This window comes from Zootermopsis nevadensis, unplaced genomic scaffold (assembly GCF_977971745.1).
Source record: "Zootermopsis nevadensis isolate Lab colony 2312 unplaced genomic scaffold, Znev_1.0 Znev_ptg000028l, whole genome shotgun sequence".
Classification (NCBI taxonomy): Eukaryota; Metazoa; Arthropoda; class Insecta; order Blattodea; family Termopsidae; genus Zootermopsis; species Zootermopsis nevadensis.
In genome coordinates this window covers 15,098,810-15,113,964 of record NW_028259160.1, presented here as the reverse complement: position 1 = coordinate 15,113,964, position 15,155 = coordinate 15,098,810, and the positions used below count along the sequence as shown (strand labels likewise).

The 15,155-nt window shown below is 37.4% G+C and overlaps 1 protein-coding gene across 7 annotated transcripts in view; it reads right to left on the bottom strand.

Moving 5' to 3' along the window:
- The window catches only part of Patronin (calmodulin-regulated spectrin-associated protein patronin), a 49,140-nt gene that overhangs the window by 13,383 nt on the left and 20,602 nt on the right, over positions 1–15,155 (bottom strand). For 6 of the 7 annotated variants that reach the window (XM_022070231.2, XM_087356819.1, XM_087356820.1 and 3 more), the window contains 12 exons: positions 14,325–14,922; positions 13,354–13,523; positions 10,341–10,442; positions 8,643–8,770; positions 8,139–8,268; positions 7,546–7,778; positions 6,419–6,751; positions 5,046–5,227; positions 4,456–4,748; positions 2,961–3,152; positions 2,299–2,535; positions 2,000–2,198 (listed from right to left, as the gene is read on the bottom strand). In XM_022070231.2, coding sequence (XP_021925923.2) covers positions 2,000–2,198; positions 2,299–2,535; positions 2,961–3,152; positions 4,456–4,748; positions 5,046–5,227; positions 6,419–6,751; positions 7,546–7,778; positions 8,139–8,268; positions 8,643–8,770; positions 10,341–10,442; positions 13,354–13,523; positions 14,325–14,922 — 2,797 coding nt within the window. The remainder of the gene's footprint in view (positions 1–1,999; positions 2,199–2,298; positions 2,536–2,960; positions 3,153–4,455; positions 4,749–5,045; positions 5,228–6,418; positions 6,752–7,545; positions 7,779–8,138; positions 8,269–8,642; positions 8,771–10,340; positions 10,443–13,353; positions 13,524–14,324; positions 14,923–15,155) is intronic. The other variant, XM_022070232.2, reaches the window with a different exon arrangement.

Genomic DNA, 15,155 nt, shown 5'->3' with positions numbered 1-15,155 from the left:
CTTTTTACCAAAAAAGTCTTTAATGGACAACTGGTTTGTTGAAACTTTACGTTTTAGACCAAACAGAGCACTTTCCACGTTCAAAATGTTTTCTTCGTCACGTTCACTAATATTAAGCGCATAAAAGAACGACTTCACTTTCGCCAATGCAGCGTGTGCTTCGGCAAAACTCGGCAAAGCTTCGGGCTCGCATTCGTCGTCTTCCTCTTCCTCACCACTCCAACCCCCTTTGCGGACAATAACAGGAAGAATGGAAATACTATTACTGCCGAACTCAACGAAACATAGCTGTAGAAGACCCTGAACCGCTGGAAACAAGATGAACCAGAAGAATGAAAAGTGCCGCCAGCCTTTCCTTTGTACTTATAATAAAAGCATTTGTGAAGAAATTCACACTGCACATGCCATCTGGCATCGCTGGAACGAAATATGAGTGCACCCTAATTAAAATCGTAAAATTTCTGACAATGAGCACCGCCATTCACTCCAACTATCACCCCTGCACCGCTGACCCTCATTCCAAAAGAATGTGCTGGTTGGGCGACATAACAGGTTACCGCTACTGTGTATTCCAAAAACATTATGCGTCTTTCGGTATTAATTTATCTCTAAACCCAGCATTTTGAATTCTCAGAAACGATCATTGCGGGAAAATTGTGGGCCGGGACTAAGATTTTTGAACGATCGATGCGATAAAACGATAGTTCGAGGAACGATAGAAGCGGGAAAATGTAACATTATTTTATATGGGATGTATTCGGGACCGAACAAAACGGACGATGCATCCGAGAAAACGATAGTTCCGGGAACGATGGATAGAGGTTTCACTGTATATGGCACAGTGCAATAGAAAATGAACATTAAAAGTGATCACAACAACCATCAGCAGAAAATTCTGGTACAGTGCAACAAAGAATGTACATTAACAGTCATCACAACCATCAGCAAGAAATTCTGTTCCTCTGTTTCACGTAAGCATGCACCTCTTTGAATACAATACTAAAAGTTTTATTCTAAGACTGCAGGGAAGTGAAGATTACTGAGGGTTATTTATTTGACGATTGCTGTCTTCTGGGTTGTTGTGCCGTGTAGTCTGGTAGATGTCCACCAACGTTTCAGAGGTCCATTTTCCCTCCATCATCAGGCCTTCAATAATTCTAAACGGTAGCATTTTCTGTGGCACTAGCATTATCCAATTTTACTGTCAGCAATAAGCAGTGCACACATATACATACAGACATATTTTAGCTACAGACCAACATGGGCTATTAGAGCACAGACATTACCATATCAAACGCATGTTTACAGCTAGACCATCATAAGTGCACTTCCCAGAAAAATCGAACTATTAATAAGTATACATTAAACTAGTATTAGAGATGTGGAGGGCTCATTATACTTCATGCGTAGGGAAAGCTAATAAGCCCTTGGCTAGTCAAGAAACTCCCCACCTTTTATGAAGCCTTAATGTTTATACTATTTTAAAACTTTTGAAAACTCATTTAAATGGCACCTTGCCTGCTTTTGAAGTTGTATTTAAATGGCAGTAACCTCACAATATCTTACAGCCATGATATGGCTGTGCTGAACAGAGCATCCACACACATCCGAGAGTGTCAGCTGGCAATGGGTTATATTACTTTACTGTATGCTTTTTAATAGCTTATGACTAGTAAATGTAGCTATAATACTTTAACTGCCTATGTGCATTTGATATAACACATGTTCACTGATAATGGCTCATGTATAGCCACATAATAAAAAGAATACAGTGCTAAATTACTATAGGAAAAATTGCTAGTAATTTAGATCCAAAAACAATAATTCTGAAGACTCTAGAATATGTTGTTGTTATTTTTAGTCACTCCACTTCACTAGAATTTCAGGGATGTAAACAGAATCAACCCAGTTACCACTTCCCTGCACTGTGCGGATTTACATGCAAACACACACAAACATGAAAATAAAGAGGACTGTATGCACCACATTGAAATATTACCTGTCAGGTTAGAAGTAGAACCCTTCTTGCTACGACTAGGGCTCAGAATTCCTTCTTGCATGTCCACCCCACTGCCTACACCACCACTGTCAACATGGATCGTCTTTGGCCGAGGACGAGAGCCTGCAGATGTCTTGTTTCGCATTTTGGGCACTGGCTTATTGGTCGCAAGATCAGCTTTTTCAGGCAGAAGCTTACCCTTAAAAAATAAATACATATGAATATGTTATATATGTAAATCTGACATACCAATCAATGAAAGTGAATATGTGCTTAATGATTAAAATTAATTCACATACTTCTCTCTCTGCCTCTTCAATGGCTTTCTTAAGCTTGTACTGCTCTAAAATGGCAGCTCTACGCAACCTTTCCTCCTCCTTCTTCCGTTCCCTTTCATCCTGCTTCAATTTTTCCAATTCTCTGCGGTGCTGTGCTTCCTGTTCTTTGTGCTGTTTCATCTCTTCTTGCTGCTGACGACGCTGCAGTGACAGCAACATAATTCGCTCTTTCTTTCGCTCCATTTCATCCAACGCATTCTGCAAAATGGACACAGTCACCACACCTCTTGTTTCAAAACCAATGGTTTCTCAATTGTGACAAAACAGGTAATTAAAACACCAGGTGACTTTATTTACAAATTTGTCTTTAAATGCAATACAACTGTTGTTAACAGACATACACAAATATAAACTGAAAGGTTCAAATCTTACAGCGTGTAGAAAGATCCCACTCCCAGAATTAATCAGAACAGAAGAGGACCTAATCTGTGATAGCTGCAGAACTTTTTGTGTGGAACTTCAATGACAAATTTTACTGAGACCTGCACAGTACTTTAGTAGATGAAACTTACAGGCATAAAACCAAATAAACAAGACCTGCTCATTGCAGTAATTTTATTAAAATTTGTGCAAAGAACATGAGGGGAGAAGCAGTACTAATTACAGCACAAAATGTTACTTACAGGATCAGGATTCAGAAGTTCACTTCCAATGACAAGTCCCACGCCTGGAGCTGCAGACGTCTCCACTTCATTATTACGCTGTTCTACTGTCTCTGCTTCTCTTGGTGCAGAGGGTTCCACACGATACTGTCCAGCAAGCCTTGACTCTTCATATTCAGTGGGCTGGTTTTCAAATTGTGATACTGGTCTCTCCTATGGCAATACAAAAAAATATTGCTGTAGTGTTAACTATCTAGAAGAGAAAGGCAGGAGAATAATAAAACTGTTTATGCTAGAGAAGTCATGAAATAATTATCTTCCAGTATGACAGACTGTAATAATAAATATACTTTCTGTGATGGATACAAATTCGTTGTACCATCATACCAAGTAACAGGAGGATGGTAAAAAGTTCCATAATTTGTATCACCACAAAATATTATTAGGGTGACAATATCACAGAAGATGGGAAGGGAAGACATGTAGCAATCATTGGGGAAATGAGAAATGCATTAATCATTTGGTTGGAAAACCTGGGCATAAATGGTTCAGACTGGAACCAAGTGGATCACAATAAGATACTGAACATTTTGGTTCCACAAATGGCAGGAAATTTAGTGACTGGTAAGCAACTACAAACTTCTCAAAATGAACTCTGCTCCATGAACTTTATTTGCTTAACAGCCAGAGGCATTCTGCATGAACACATGGATTTGTTGCTGTTATGACAAAGTATCAAGAAATCAACTATATATAGTCTTGAAAATCCAATAGCTAACTAGCTGGCTTAGGAAACCCAAAGGTTCATCACCGAACTAACAAAAGCACTCCACCGGTCCCTGTCCTAGGCCACCACAATCCAATCGCCTTCAACTCCTATCTCCCATAGATCCTGCTTGATATTATCTTCCCATCTATGTCTAGGTCTCCCCAGAGGTCTCTTCCCCTCAGGCTTCCTGACCAATATCTGGTGCACACCTCTTGCCCCATCCATGCGCACCACAAGCCCTGTCCATCTCATTCTTCTTGACTTAAATCACCCTGACAATATTGGGGAAGGAGTACAAATTTTTAAGCTAATCATTACGCAGTTTTCTCCGTGCCCCATCGTCTGCTATCCTAGGCCAAAATATCCTCCTCAACACCCTATTCTCAAACACTTGCAATCTATGTTCCTCCCTGAGAGTGGGAGACCATGTTTCACACCCATACAAAACAACAGGCAAAATTATTATTTTGTATATTTTAATTATTAGGTTCTTAGAAATCAGAGACGAAGGCAAAATATTCTGAACTGAAAAATAGCAAGCACTTCCAGAATTTAGTCTCCTCCTAACTTCCTCATGAATATCATTCTGATTTGTTATTGTTGTTCCCAAGGTGCAAAAATCGGTTTCTTTACTCTTGCTATTTAGTTAAGCCATGGAAACCTTCTAGCTGTGACTGTGTTTATTGTAAGAAAATTCAAATTCTGTAACCATCAAATCACAAGGTCCATATCTTTCTTAATACATACCTTTTTGGGAGATGACTTCCTCACCCTGAGAGGAGGCTTCGGTCTTTTGGGAGCCACATCACTATCAAAGGATATATAGAAGCCTTTCTCCGTGCCTCCATCAACACTTGGATCCACTTCATTGGCAGAAGGCATGCTGGCCGCATCATCTGATTCCTGTTGCTGGAATGAATTTCTGGACAAAGAGGGCCGGGTGGGTGATGGTATTCTGTATGTTCGACTACCAGATGTGATTTGCAAACCTTTAATGCCCTGAGCTAAATTATGGGTATGATCATCTACCACAGGTGCACCTGAAAATAAGAGACAAATGACTATAAAGAAAATACAGGGCAAAATCCATAAAGCAAAATTTCTAACTGCACATACTTCCAGTCCTACAAATCTTGTATTCAGGTACTGACAAATCATAATATTTTGCATGGTGGTGCTCGTTCCATCGTTATACGTGAGCGTTGCTCAAACGGTGAGGGCAATAATGAAATTTTATCCTGAATGGTAGCAGTGAGCAGAACAGACAACATAAACCATCCACATTTCTGGGACCATCATTGTACAATTTAAGCAATGCCCAGATTTCAAACACTTACCTATAAAAGATATACTCTGAGGCTCCATATCATCCATTGGTGGTGTTGGAATAGGGGCATGTATGACACCAGGACTTCTGCTCTTCTCTGGGGTCATTTCACTCTGTGACTGCTGCTGCTCCAAGCTGTTACGTGGCACACCTCGTTTCACTTCTGGTGACTCTCCCATTAGCTGACTAATCCTGCAGGAAGGAAGGCAGCAAATATCTTAACAAAAGAAAACATCACTTATTATAAAATAAAAGAAAAATTAATACTTGTATATTTGACACACACTGGGCATTCTTAACTCTGCCAGTATGTGAACTGCCCCCGAAGATTGCCAAGCCATTTGGTCTAAAAATACAAAATGTTATTTTCAAGCTACGGGCGTAATCTCTTTGCATATAATAGAGACATCATTCAGCTTCCAAGAAAATTGCATTCATACATAAATTACTAAAAATAAATAATTTTATTATTTTTAGTTAAAATTTTTAAACTTCATATTTTAAATCATATACCCCAAAGACAAGCACTCATGACTGAAGTGAAAGCAGTAAGAAATCACAAAAAAATCATTATCATTCTTCCCTGCGACAAACACGTCTAGAACAACCTGTCAGGTTTACAACCACAAATAGTGTTTAACTTTTGTGAATGTTACTCTATTTTCTTCTGACAACACAATAAGGAATACTTCCTACCATTTAAAGCAAAGACAGTCAACTTAAGTCCATTTATGGCATGCCATGACATCTACTGACCACAATAATATACTACTACAAAAAAAACCATGCTGACTTCTCTGGCTCTGGCAATCTCGATATGAGTAAGGTGCATCAGTCACATCAGGCTGTGGCATTAAGAGGGTTAAATATGACTGATAACATATGGAAGGTGTTCCTGAACATGGAGATAACTCACTTTGAAAAAAAAATTCAGTTTCTGCTAAAAGAATTTTCATATAATTAATTTGGACTATACTAGTCCAACACAATAAAGGAATCTGGAGTTGTAAGGGCTGAAATATGCTATAATTACTTCTTCCATATCCTTCCTAATCCTCAATTCACAATCATCTTTCAGTTACACGTTACATAACACATGCAGTTGTAAACAAACTAACCAATTCACTAAATTCTTGCCCTTACAGTTTCACAGCTGGAGTTCAATGTACAACTCCGGCTTTCGGGGACAAGCTGAGTCAAACGTTGTACTAAAGAAATAAACTAAAAACAGGAGAAAAATAATGACACAAATAATTAGAAACCAAAGGAAAATACTGCTCCCTACAGAACAATCTAACTGCATCACCAACAGCTAAAACAATCCTAAAAACCGAAGAATTTGAAGTTATTTTTAATCTCTAAACGTTTCAAATGAAAACTTACCTATGTACAGTGGAACTTCGATGCTGTGGGGAAGCAGAAGGAGGGGTAGGACCAGCGCTACGAGAACCATACACACCAGCTCCTGCATCAGAGTGAAGTTGGAATGATGTATGTTGTGGCATGCCTCCATTGCCTGATGAGGAATACAGCAAATTGTTCACACCCAAACTGTGGTGCAGGCCAGGGTGTTCACCATTGTGGTACCGAGCATCTCTACCTGCTGGGTGCCCTGGTGCTGAGAAACTTCCAGGCTTGCCTTCATGGAGTACAAAGCCACCTTGTGGCTGGCAATTATAGGAAGCAGGCTGTGAATTCTGCATCAGCATTTGTTGCCTGCATTGGGAACAGATGTCACATTTGCATACAACCAATTGGGAAGTTGTGTGTGTGTGTGTGTGTGGGGGGGGGGGGATGCATGCGCGTGCACACGCACACACAGAGTTTTGTTTACAGCCTTAGTGCTGCCTGCTTGTATAGCAAGATGCTAACTGGTAGGTGACTTCTCTTGGATAATACAATAACACGTATCTGCATCATCTAACTGGAGGTCCACATGCAATCTCACATTTCTTTTTAATAAAACCTCATTACTTAGCTGATTCAACAACAGTAAGTGAAAATGGAGTTGCCCAACATCCACCGACACATCTGCAGTGCCTACTTACAGTGAGTGACATCACAAAATAACATGTGTGCCTTGTTGAGAATTAGTAACATTCTAATAGAGTAATGAACCACCAAACAGGGCAGAAAATTCAATGCTGACTACGTGATGTTTTCAATGACTGAGTAACAAAGAGAATTATGGTCATCACGTTCTCTGGACCTGAAAATGCGTCATTTTTATCTAAGTGGTGACTTGAAACAAAAAGTCTACAGAAATATTTCATGTACTTCACAGGTTTCACAGATCAAACTACAGAATGTTATTCTAGAAATAAGGGAAAGTAAAATTCCCAATGAATGTCACATAACTGATTATGTCAGTGTAAAATAATGTTCTTGAATGTTAAAGGACAGCATTATAAGAAGGTACAGAGCCACCGATTAGACTGCAGAGTTTTGTAGTGAGCTGTTTGGGTGGATATATCAATTGCTAAGAATCTCCCAGACATCTTGAATCTTACCTTGCAGACTGTGGATCACCCCAAAGCATCCTGACATCCTGCTGGGCTTGGTGCGTTGGATACCGTGTAGGAGAAGGTGCCTGCTGAGCCCACGTTCGCCTTTGTGCCTGCTGCTGCTGATCATGAAGATAGAACTGGGTTTGCCCATCGAATCCTTGCATATTTTGTTGAAATGCTAAACTCTGCATTTGCTGCTGTGCTGCAAGGCTCTGCAGTTGCTGGCCAGACAAGTCCTATAACGTTCATTCAACAAATGCGTTTTTTTTTTGCCTTGTCTCCTCATTTTATAGACGGGATTAAGGTTATTTGGTTTAACATTTATGTATCTGCCCCCTTCCCCCCAAATAATGTATGAACCAACTGACAGATTTTCATGAAATTTGGGTAAAAATATCACACCACCAGAGACAACAGCAAATTTGTACTTTCAATTTCTAAACTCAATAAGACCCCATGATTGCTGTGGCTTTCTTAGGTTCAAGTATTCTCCATGGCATTTTGTTCTCAAATGTTTAATATGCATATTCATACCATGTGACAGAAGTTTTGTTATAGTTTCAATGCCATGGGATATAAGAATATGATGTTTTCACCTGAATTTGGTGTTGTTGTTGGTTTACTAAACCCTGCAGATGGTGGTGTGTAGATAAGTCTTGGATCTGATTCTGCTGCGTAGCCAGCCGCTGAATATCATTCTGGATTTCATGCAGACTTGAGTTCATCCTGTATTAAATAATACAGAAATAAAGTACTTTCATAATGATAGCTTCATTCAGCCTGGATGCTTAGGAAATGTAAAGTTTTGAATGCTTCTGGCATTTTTTGAACATTTTGTTAAGACTGTATCAATATAATGTAATTTTAAATATATAATCATAAATCAGGTTTAACACAAAACAGAAAATGTTGACATTAGTAGCAACCAGTTTCCAGTACATTATATAATTTACCTTTTATTCAACATCAGTAATAATAGTGCATTAAATAATGATGATGATAATTATAATAATTGCAGCAAATTATTACTCTCATGACTGGCTGTACTTGTTAATACTGAATTTCCAAAGTTATGTTCTTATGGCTTCAACTGTACTTACTGGGCTATGGACTGCTGGTACTGTTCAAGGTCCATATTCTCTATATCAGGTGTCTTTCTCTCCTCAGTGAATGGGACAGCACCATCCAACCATTTGTGTTCAACTGATGTCACATCCTCGCTGATTTCCTGATAACACAATATACCATTTCAGAATCCAACAAATAATACTACATACACTTCATATTGTTGTTTCTATGGGTATAAACATAAAACTTGCAATAATATGAAGAGGACAGTCAGAGACACATACGCTTATGAGTGACAAAATGTAAATGAATAGTGGACAGAAGATGAAGCAATATATAACAAATTGTGTGAAAGAATATGCCGATGAAATGTGAGTGCAGATATAAAGTTTCTTTTACAGCACTGGAAGTAAAAGTATAGGTTTCAATGGTGAGCAGAATACTGTACAATAGTTATTAAACAAAATCACTATTATGTTATTAACTTTACATGATACAGAGGCTCTCCTTCTTAATACATACACCTTTCAGACCCTGAACTCAGCTTTGTACTGACTGGAATATTTGCATCTTTGAATTTTGTACTAAAAAAAATGTAGACCTATAAATTAGCGATTTATAATGTTCATTTAACCAAAAACAATGCACCACATGTTGGAAACAGAATGAGGCAGAAAATAAAAATCATAAAGAAATCACACAGAATTTGGAAGGGGGGAAGGTATAATTCTTTGTCATCTCCATATTCCTATAGTTCAGGGAAACATTGCTCACCAAAAATCAACCTATTCTTGAAAGAACATGCCAGAAAGGACTACGCTATGCCTGACTAAAAACTTAGAATGCGTCATTCACCACAAATTAAACTAAGCCAATTTATTTACAGAATTCAATGACAAAAGCAATTCCTTCTACAATGAATAATTTTTGAAGGAAGTCTTTTTTAATTTATACATTTTCATAAGCAGCAATGACACAATTCTAGATGATTCTTATTTTAGAAAAAGATATGAGGAAAAAGTACTTTCATGCTGTTATTAATAATAAGAGGTTCAAGTAAAAGAAAGATGAATACCAACATTTAACCAGAGGAAATTATTTTTTATACAAAATAAATGTGGAATATTTATAAGATTCCAGCACTACAAACAAATGGTATTACAGGCAGCAAGAACTACTAAAATTAATTTATTATTAAAGCAAGAGCAATAATTATAAATATGGTGACCTGAGACAGTATACATACTCTTATATATTACACACATATAAGTATGTTTTCATTTAATACAAAAATCAGTGCTAATTACAACAAATATACAATACAAAGAAACAGAAGGTGATGCTGACAAGCACTTGAAGTAATGTTGAAAACAAAGATAAAACAAAGACGTATATCACTGTCACAAACAACACAGTACAAAGGTGGTGACTGAGGGGATGGAGGAACAGACAGAACTGAGAACACACAAAGGCCCTGGTTTATTTTCAGTGCAGCAAAAAATCATTACAGACTTTTTAAGCATGGTAACTGAATGCTTTTAAAAAGGAAGAGTTGGTGTACAATGAACGAAACAAGTCATTTACCTTGTGTCACACTAACCAAGCCCTTTTATTTATGCAATGAATGGCCAACTTATTTCACCACAGCACAATTTGTTCCCCTCCTACATTTACTCAGACATGTGTGGGTTAATTACACCTCATGCACTCAGGAACCAACAAAACCATACCTGCAGTGAGAATGGTCTCTGAGGTTTCATATTTTCTACCACATCTCCATTTGAATCCTTGCCAGAATCTGACTCTGGTGTTTTAATGTATGTGTTCTTTCCCTGTAACACAATGTTATAATCAGGGTTTGTATTTCCAAGAAAAGATATAAGGTAAGATAACCACATTTATAACAAAATTACAAACAACTTCATTCATGGTAAGAACTATCATGTATAATCCTGTCCCTCGGAGATCATATTCCATAAATATTCTTAACAATTATGTTGCAGCGTAGAGGCAAATAGCATACCTCTCTCTTCTAAAAACTGCTGTCAGGCATATGCCTTGATTTCTTTACTGAAGATACTGGTTCAATTCTGCATGGTTAAAGCAGGAGCATCTGCCTCTGATATAGTCTCTTAATGTAATTAATTAGTAGTGTACTTCCACATTCCACAGTAATACTGTTTGCCATAATTATTAGTATAACAGCAGTAATGCTTTACTTTACACTCTTCCTTTATGACTGCCAGACAATGGGCAATCAACAAATGAAATCTCTCAGCACTGGCATCATTAGGCACATACAATTCTTATGATAACTTCAGAAATAAGAGCATTCAAACAAAGTAACTCTAATACGCAAAATGCTCCTTAAAAAGCTAAAAATTTCCAGCTCTTATATAACCCCAAGATTCAACATCATTATTTCTGAAAGCCTGCCATTGGACCCTGTCCCAATCAGCTAAATATAGTTCACATCCGCAGACCGTTTCTCTGAGATCTGACTTAACAGATCTTCCATGTGGTCCCTCCACCTCAGGTGTTCCAAAATAAATTTTATATGCACTTTCATTCTTCCCAGGCAAGTTCTACTAATCTAATCCTCCTTGATTTAATCACTCTAACCAATTATGAAGAGCCTGACAGTCTAATTTTCTCAAGTAGTAAGAGAGTACTGTAATTATATGATGCAAAAAGTACTAACATTTTGGTTTTATTTATTACATAAGACACTTCCCACAATGGAAGACTTTTCAAAAAGGTAAAATACAAAACTGGTTTTTGTTTATGAGACAGACATGCTGCATTTAGTTCATACAGTAATGGGATGAGATTTGGAGCAAAGGGCTATTCGCTTTTTCACTTATAGATGTGCATTTATTAAGCTCCTTGTTTGTAACTATTGACATGTAGTCTTTTCTATAATATAAAATCCTTCTGATGACAGCTTTCTTCTTCCATTAGTGCATGGAGTAATCTGTGTCCACTGCTTTTTTTAATGCTTGCCAAGAGTTTAATGTACAAAATGATCATTATGTAACCAAATTAACATCATTAACATAAATTTAATGATTTAAAGTATAAACAGATAAAACTAAATACATCATAAGAAATGATACAGAACCAAGATCAACAACAAATTGAACATAACTAAGTAATAAATCATTTGAAAATGTAACTATCTGGAAATAAAAGTAACAGACATGAGATTCATGCAATGCTGAAACTAATTGTGTCAGTTTATATTACAAAATATTTCTTACTAACATGCAAAGCACTTCCTTGCAGCTCAACAGTGAAGGATATTAGCACACTATATAATATATACAGTCACACATGCCTGTCTTCCACTATTAGAAACATTTATATACAAAGACGTTTTATAAACATCAAAGAGACAGAAACCACAAAGCCCAAAGTGATAAATAAATGGGGAAAAGTCATATCCTACTGCTACTAACTCATGCCAAACTGCCACTGATACCATTTGTGCAAATTAAAGAAAGTGAAATAAGTTTAATTGCAGTCAGGACAATTTCTAGAATGGCACCAATTCATATATTTTTTTTTTTAATTTACAACATTACATTACATTTATTAAAAAGTACCAACTAGAAGAATCAACTGATTTTATTATGTCAAATTAGTGGTTTACACAGCAGTAGAAATGTCAACTGTGGTCACCAAAACTGTGTTGCCATGTACTAATGCTGTGGGTCGTTACAAACATTACGAAGAAACACAATGCCTCAGTTCTCATAAAAACAAAAAATTCCTACAGACCACAGGTAATTACAACTAAGAATACCAGAATCAATTAAACTTTTCATTAATGCTTTTTAGTGATTAATATCAGATCAGATTGTGTAGCAGATTGTTACTAACACACAGTTTTCCAAATTAGTGTGAGAATTTGTCTAGGACCAAACTACAAAGGTATGTTACTAAAATTATTTTTTTTACAAAAGAAAGTAATGCATAAAAAGAAAAAAGATTAAAATGAATATTTGCCATTGTTATTTATTTATTAGTATTTTATTTAACAATGCTGTCAGTAGCTCAGCCTATATAGCATTACATTATAGGTGATTAATGAACAATAAATTATAGAGGATATGGAAGGAAAGTCATGGACTAATTTAAGGTACTGTTCTGGCATTTGCCTGGAGGGATTCTGCATTCTGCAAAACCATGAAAATCTCAATCAGTAGAGCTGGCCTCTGAGCTGAGATATATAAAGCAGGACTGCTATCAATTGGCCTCCAGGTATATTCTAAGATACCTTCCTGGCCTCTGCCTGTACAGGCAAATGTGCAGAATCTATTTCTGAGGTCAGAGCACCTACAGGATAGATTCTGTTACTCCCATAACAGCATGATGATGAATGTTGGTCAGCAGAGGAGACCTACAGCTTAACATGGTTTCTGAACCTGACATGGACCTGGAATTCTTCACATTCCCAAAGTTTTATTTTTAGCAGAGGTGAAGGTTTCAATCTGTAAGCAGAAGAATCTGCACGCAGACCTGACTAGGCCTTGAACTCAGAAACCTATGAATGAGAGTCCAGCATATTAACCCAAATTCTCCAGATCCTCCTAAATATGTAAAATTGTTCCTGAAATACAGCTGTAAAAAATATTTCTGTATAACTGTTCCACTCACAACTTACTTTTCAGGAGGTGTGGAGTATGTAATGAATACAATTTCTAGCCGAACATTTTTCTTTATCTGATCTCTACTGCTTACCTTTGTAACGGCTTGCAGGAAAGCAGCCTTCCCCACTTTTTGGCGCTGCTTACTCATCACCACTTCCATGCGCCTCTTCTCACTCTCGATGAGCCGACGTTTTTCCTCCAGCTTCATTCGAATATTGTGTAACTGAGATGCCATAATGTGATTATTTGCATTGGTATCATCTGGAACAGTAATTAAAGAAACAGGTCACTTATTGAACAAAATGCACAATCTCTCACGTAGCACAGTTAAATAAGTCTTACATAAGACACACAATCATCCGCTAAAGTGCCAAATGCCATTTGGAAGGAAGCAGTTATTGATTATCTGAAGGTAACATCACAGTGTTCACCTGGAAAGATGGGAAGTCTAAAAACTTCAATCAGGTCACCCAATAAACCTGGCAGAGATTTGAATCACATATGCCAAACTACAAATCTAGCACATTATCACATCTGCACAGTAGGAGATACCAATAATAAGTGGTTAAATAATATTATTTCTGCTCTACTGCTGACACAGGTAAGAAGTTAATTACTGATATTTTATGTTAACACAAACGACTGCACACTTAAACACTTGACTGAAACTGTTCTACTCTGTGCTAGAGGGTAAAAGGAAAGCACAGCAGCGATATTCTATGTCAATAGTGCAAGCAAATGTAGTGACAGTACAGTTACATATCTGTCAGAAAACTTTAATTGTTAATTACCACAAGATTTATTAACGTAGTATCACACCAGACTTTTGCAGTTCCATAAATCTGAGTCTAACCACTACTCCTCTGGTTTGGTTGCGAACTATTTTACTCACAATGTATTTAACAGTGAAGAGAGATGGCATGCTAAGAAACAATGCTGTTCATGCTTATATATATCACAATGTTAAACCCTCTAGACAAAACCTCCCTCATATGTAGTGACTACCACAAACTGATACAAAAGGCTTCTTTCAGTATATAAGCACATAAAAATGGCACCTACCTAATGCAGATGTCATCTCCGTCTGTTGCAGCTGACTGGTGCTGGAACTCTGCTGTTGCCACGTGGTTGTGTTGCTTGGGAGAGCAGCAAATGTTGTTTTCTTCTCACCAGAACCATTGCTATTATTCCCACTAATTCTTTTGTTGAGAAAACTCGACTTTGGAGGAACACTACCCACATCCTGTTCTCGATCATGTTGCATGTATACTATGTGGATGCCTTTGGGTGTTTCTACACCTGCTTTATGTCTTGATAACTCAGCAAAACTTGTTGCAAGTTTAATTCCCCCAACATCACCATCCACCATATCACACAGTTCTGAAACTTCCTTGGAATGTTGAGTTACCTGTTTTAAAGATACCATATTAGACCGCTCTGATTTTTCCTCATCACGTTTCTCACTGGAAGAATAACCATTGTTGTCATGGAAGAGGAGTTCAACGCCGATGCTTCTGGCCTCCTGGGCACTAGTACGCAATGCAGTACTGGTGCTTTCACAAACATTTTTCTTGCCTGTGTGCACAGCCGGCTCCTTGTCCGGGTTACGCCCCAACAAATGCAGGTTCTCTTGAGAGCCTCCAAAGTTCTCCAAGGTCAGCTTTAAACATGATTATAAAAATATTACACTACTGTCAACATACCAAAACAAAATACAATTTAAAAGAAAACTATGTACACTGGTACTGCAGATAAGATACTTGCAGTGTCTTTAAACAACAGGATATTAACCATTGTTCATCGTTTTGTGTGCTCTAGATATCAGCCACTTCTGACTACACAGACATTTTCTGAATGATCTTCCTGTATTTCTATATCCCTTTGGTTTCTACT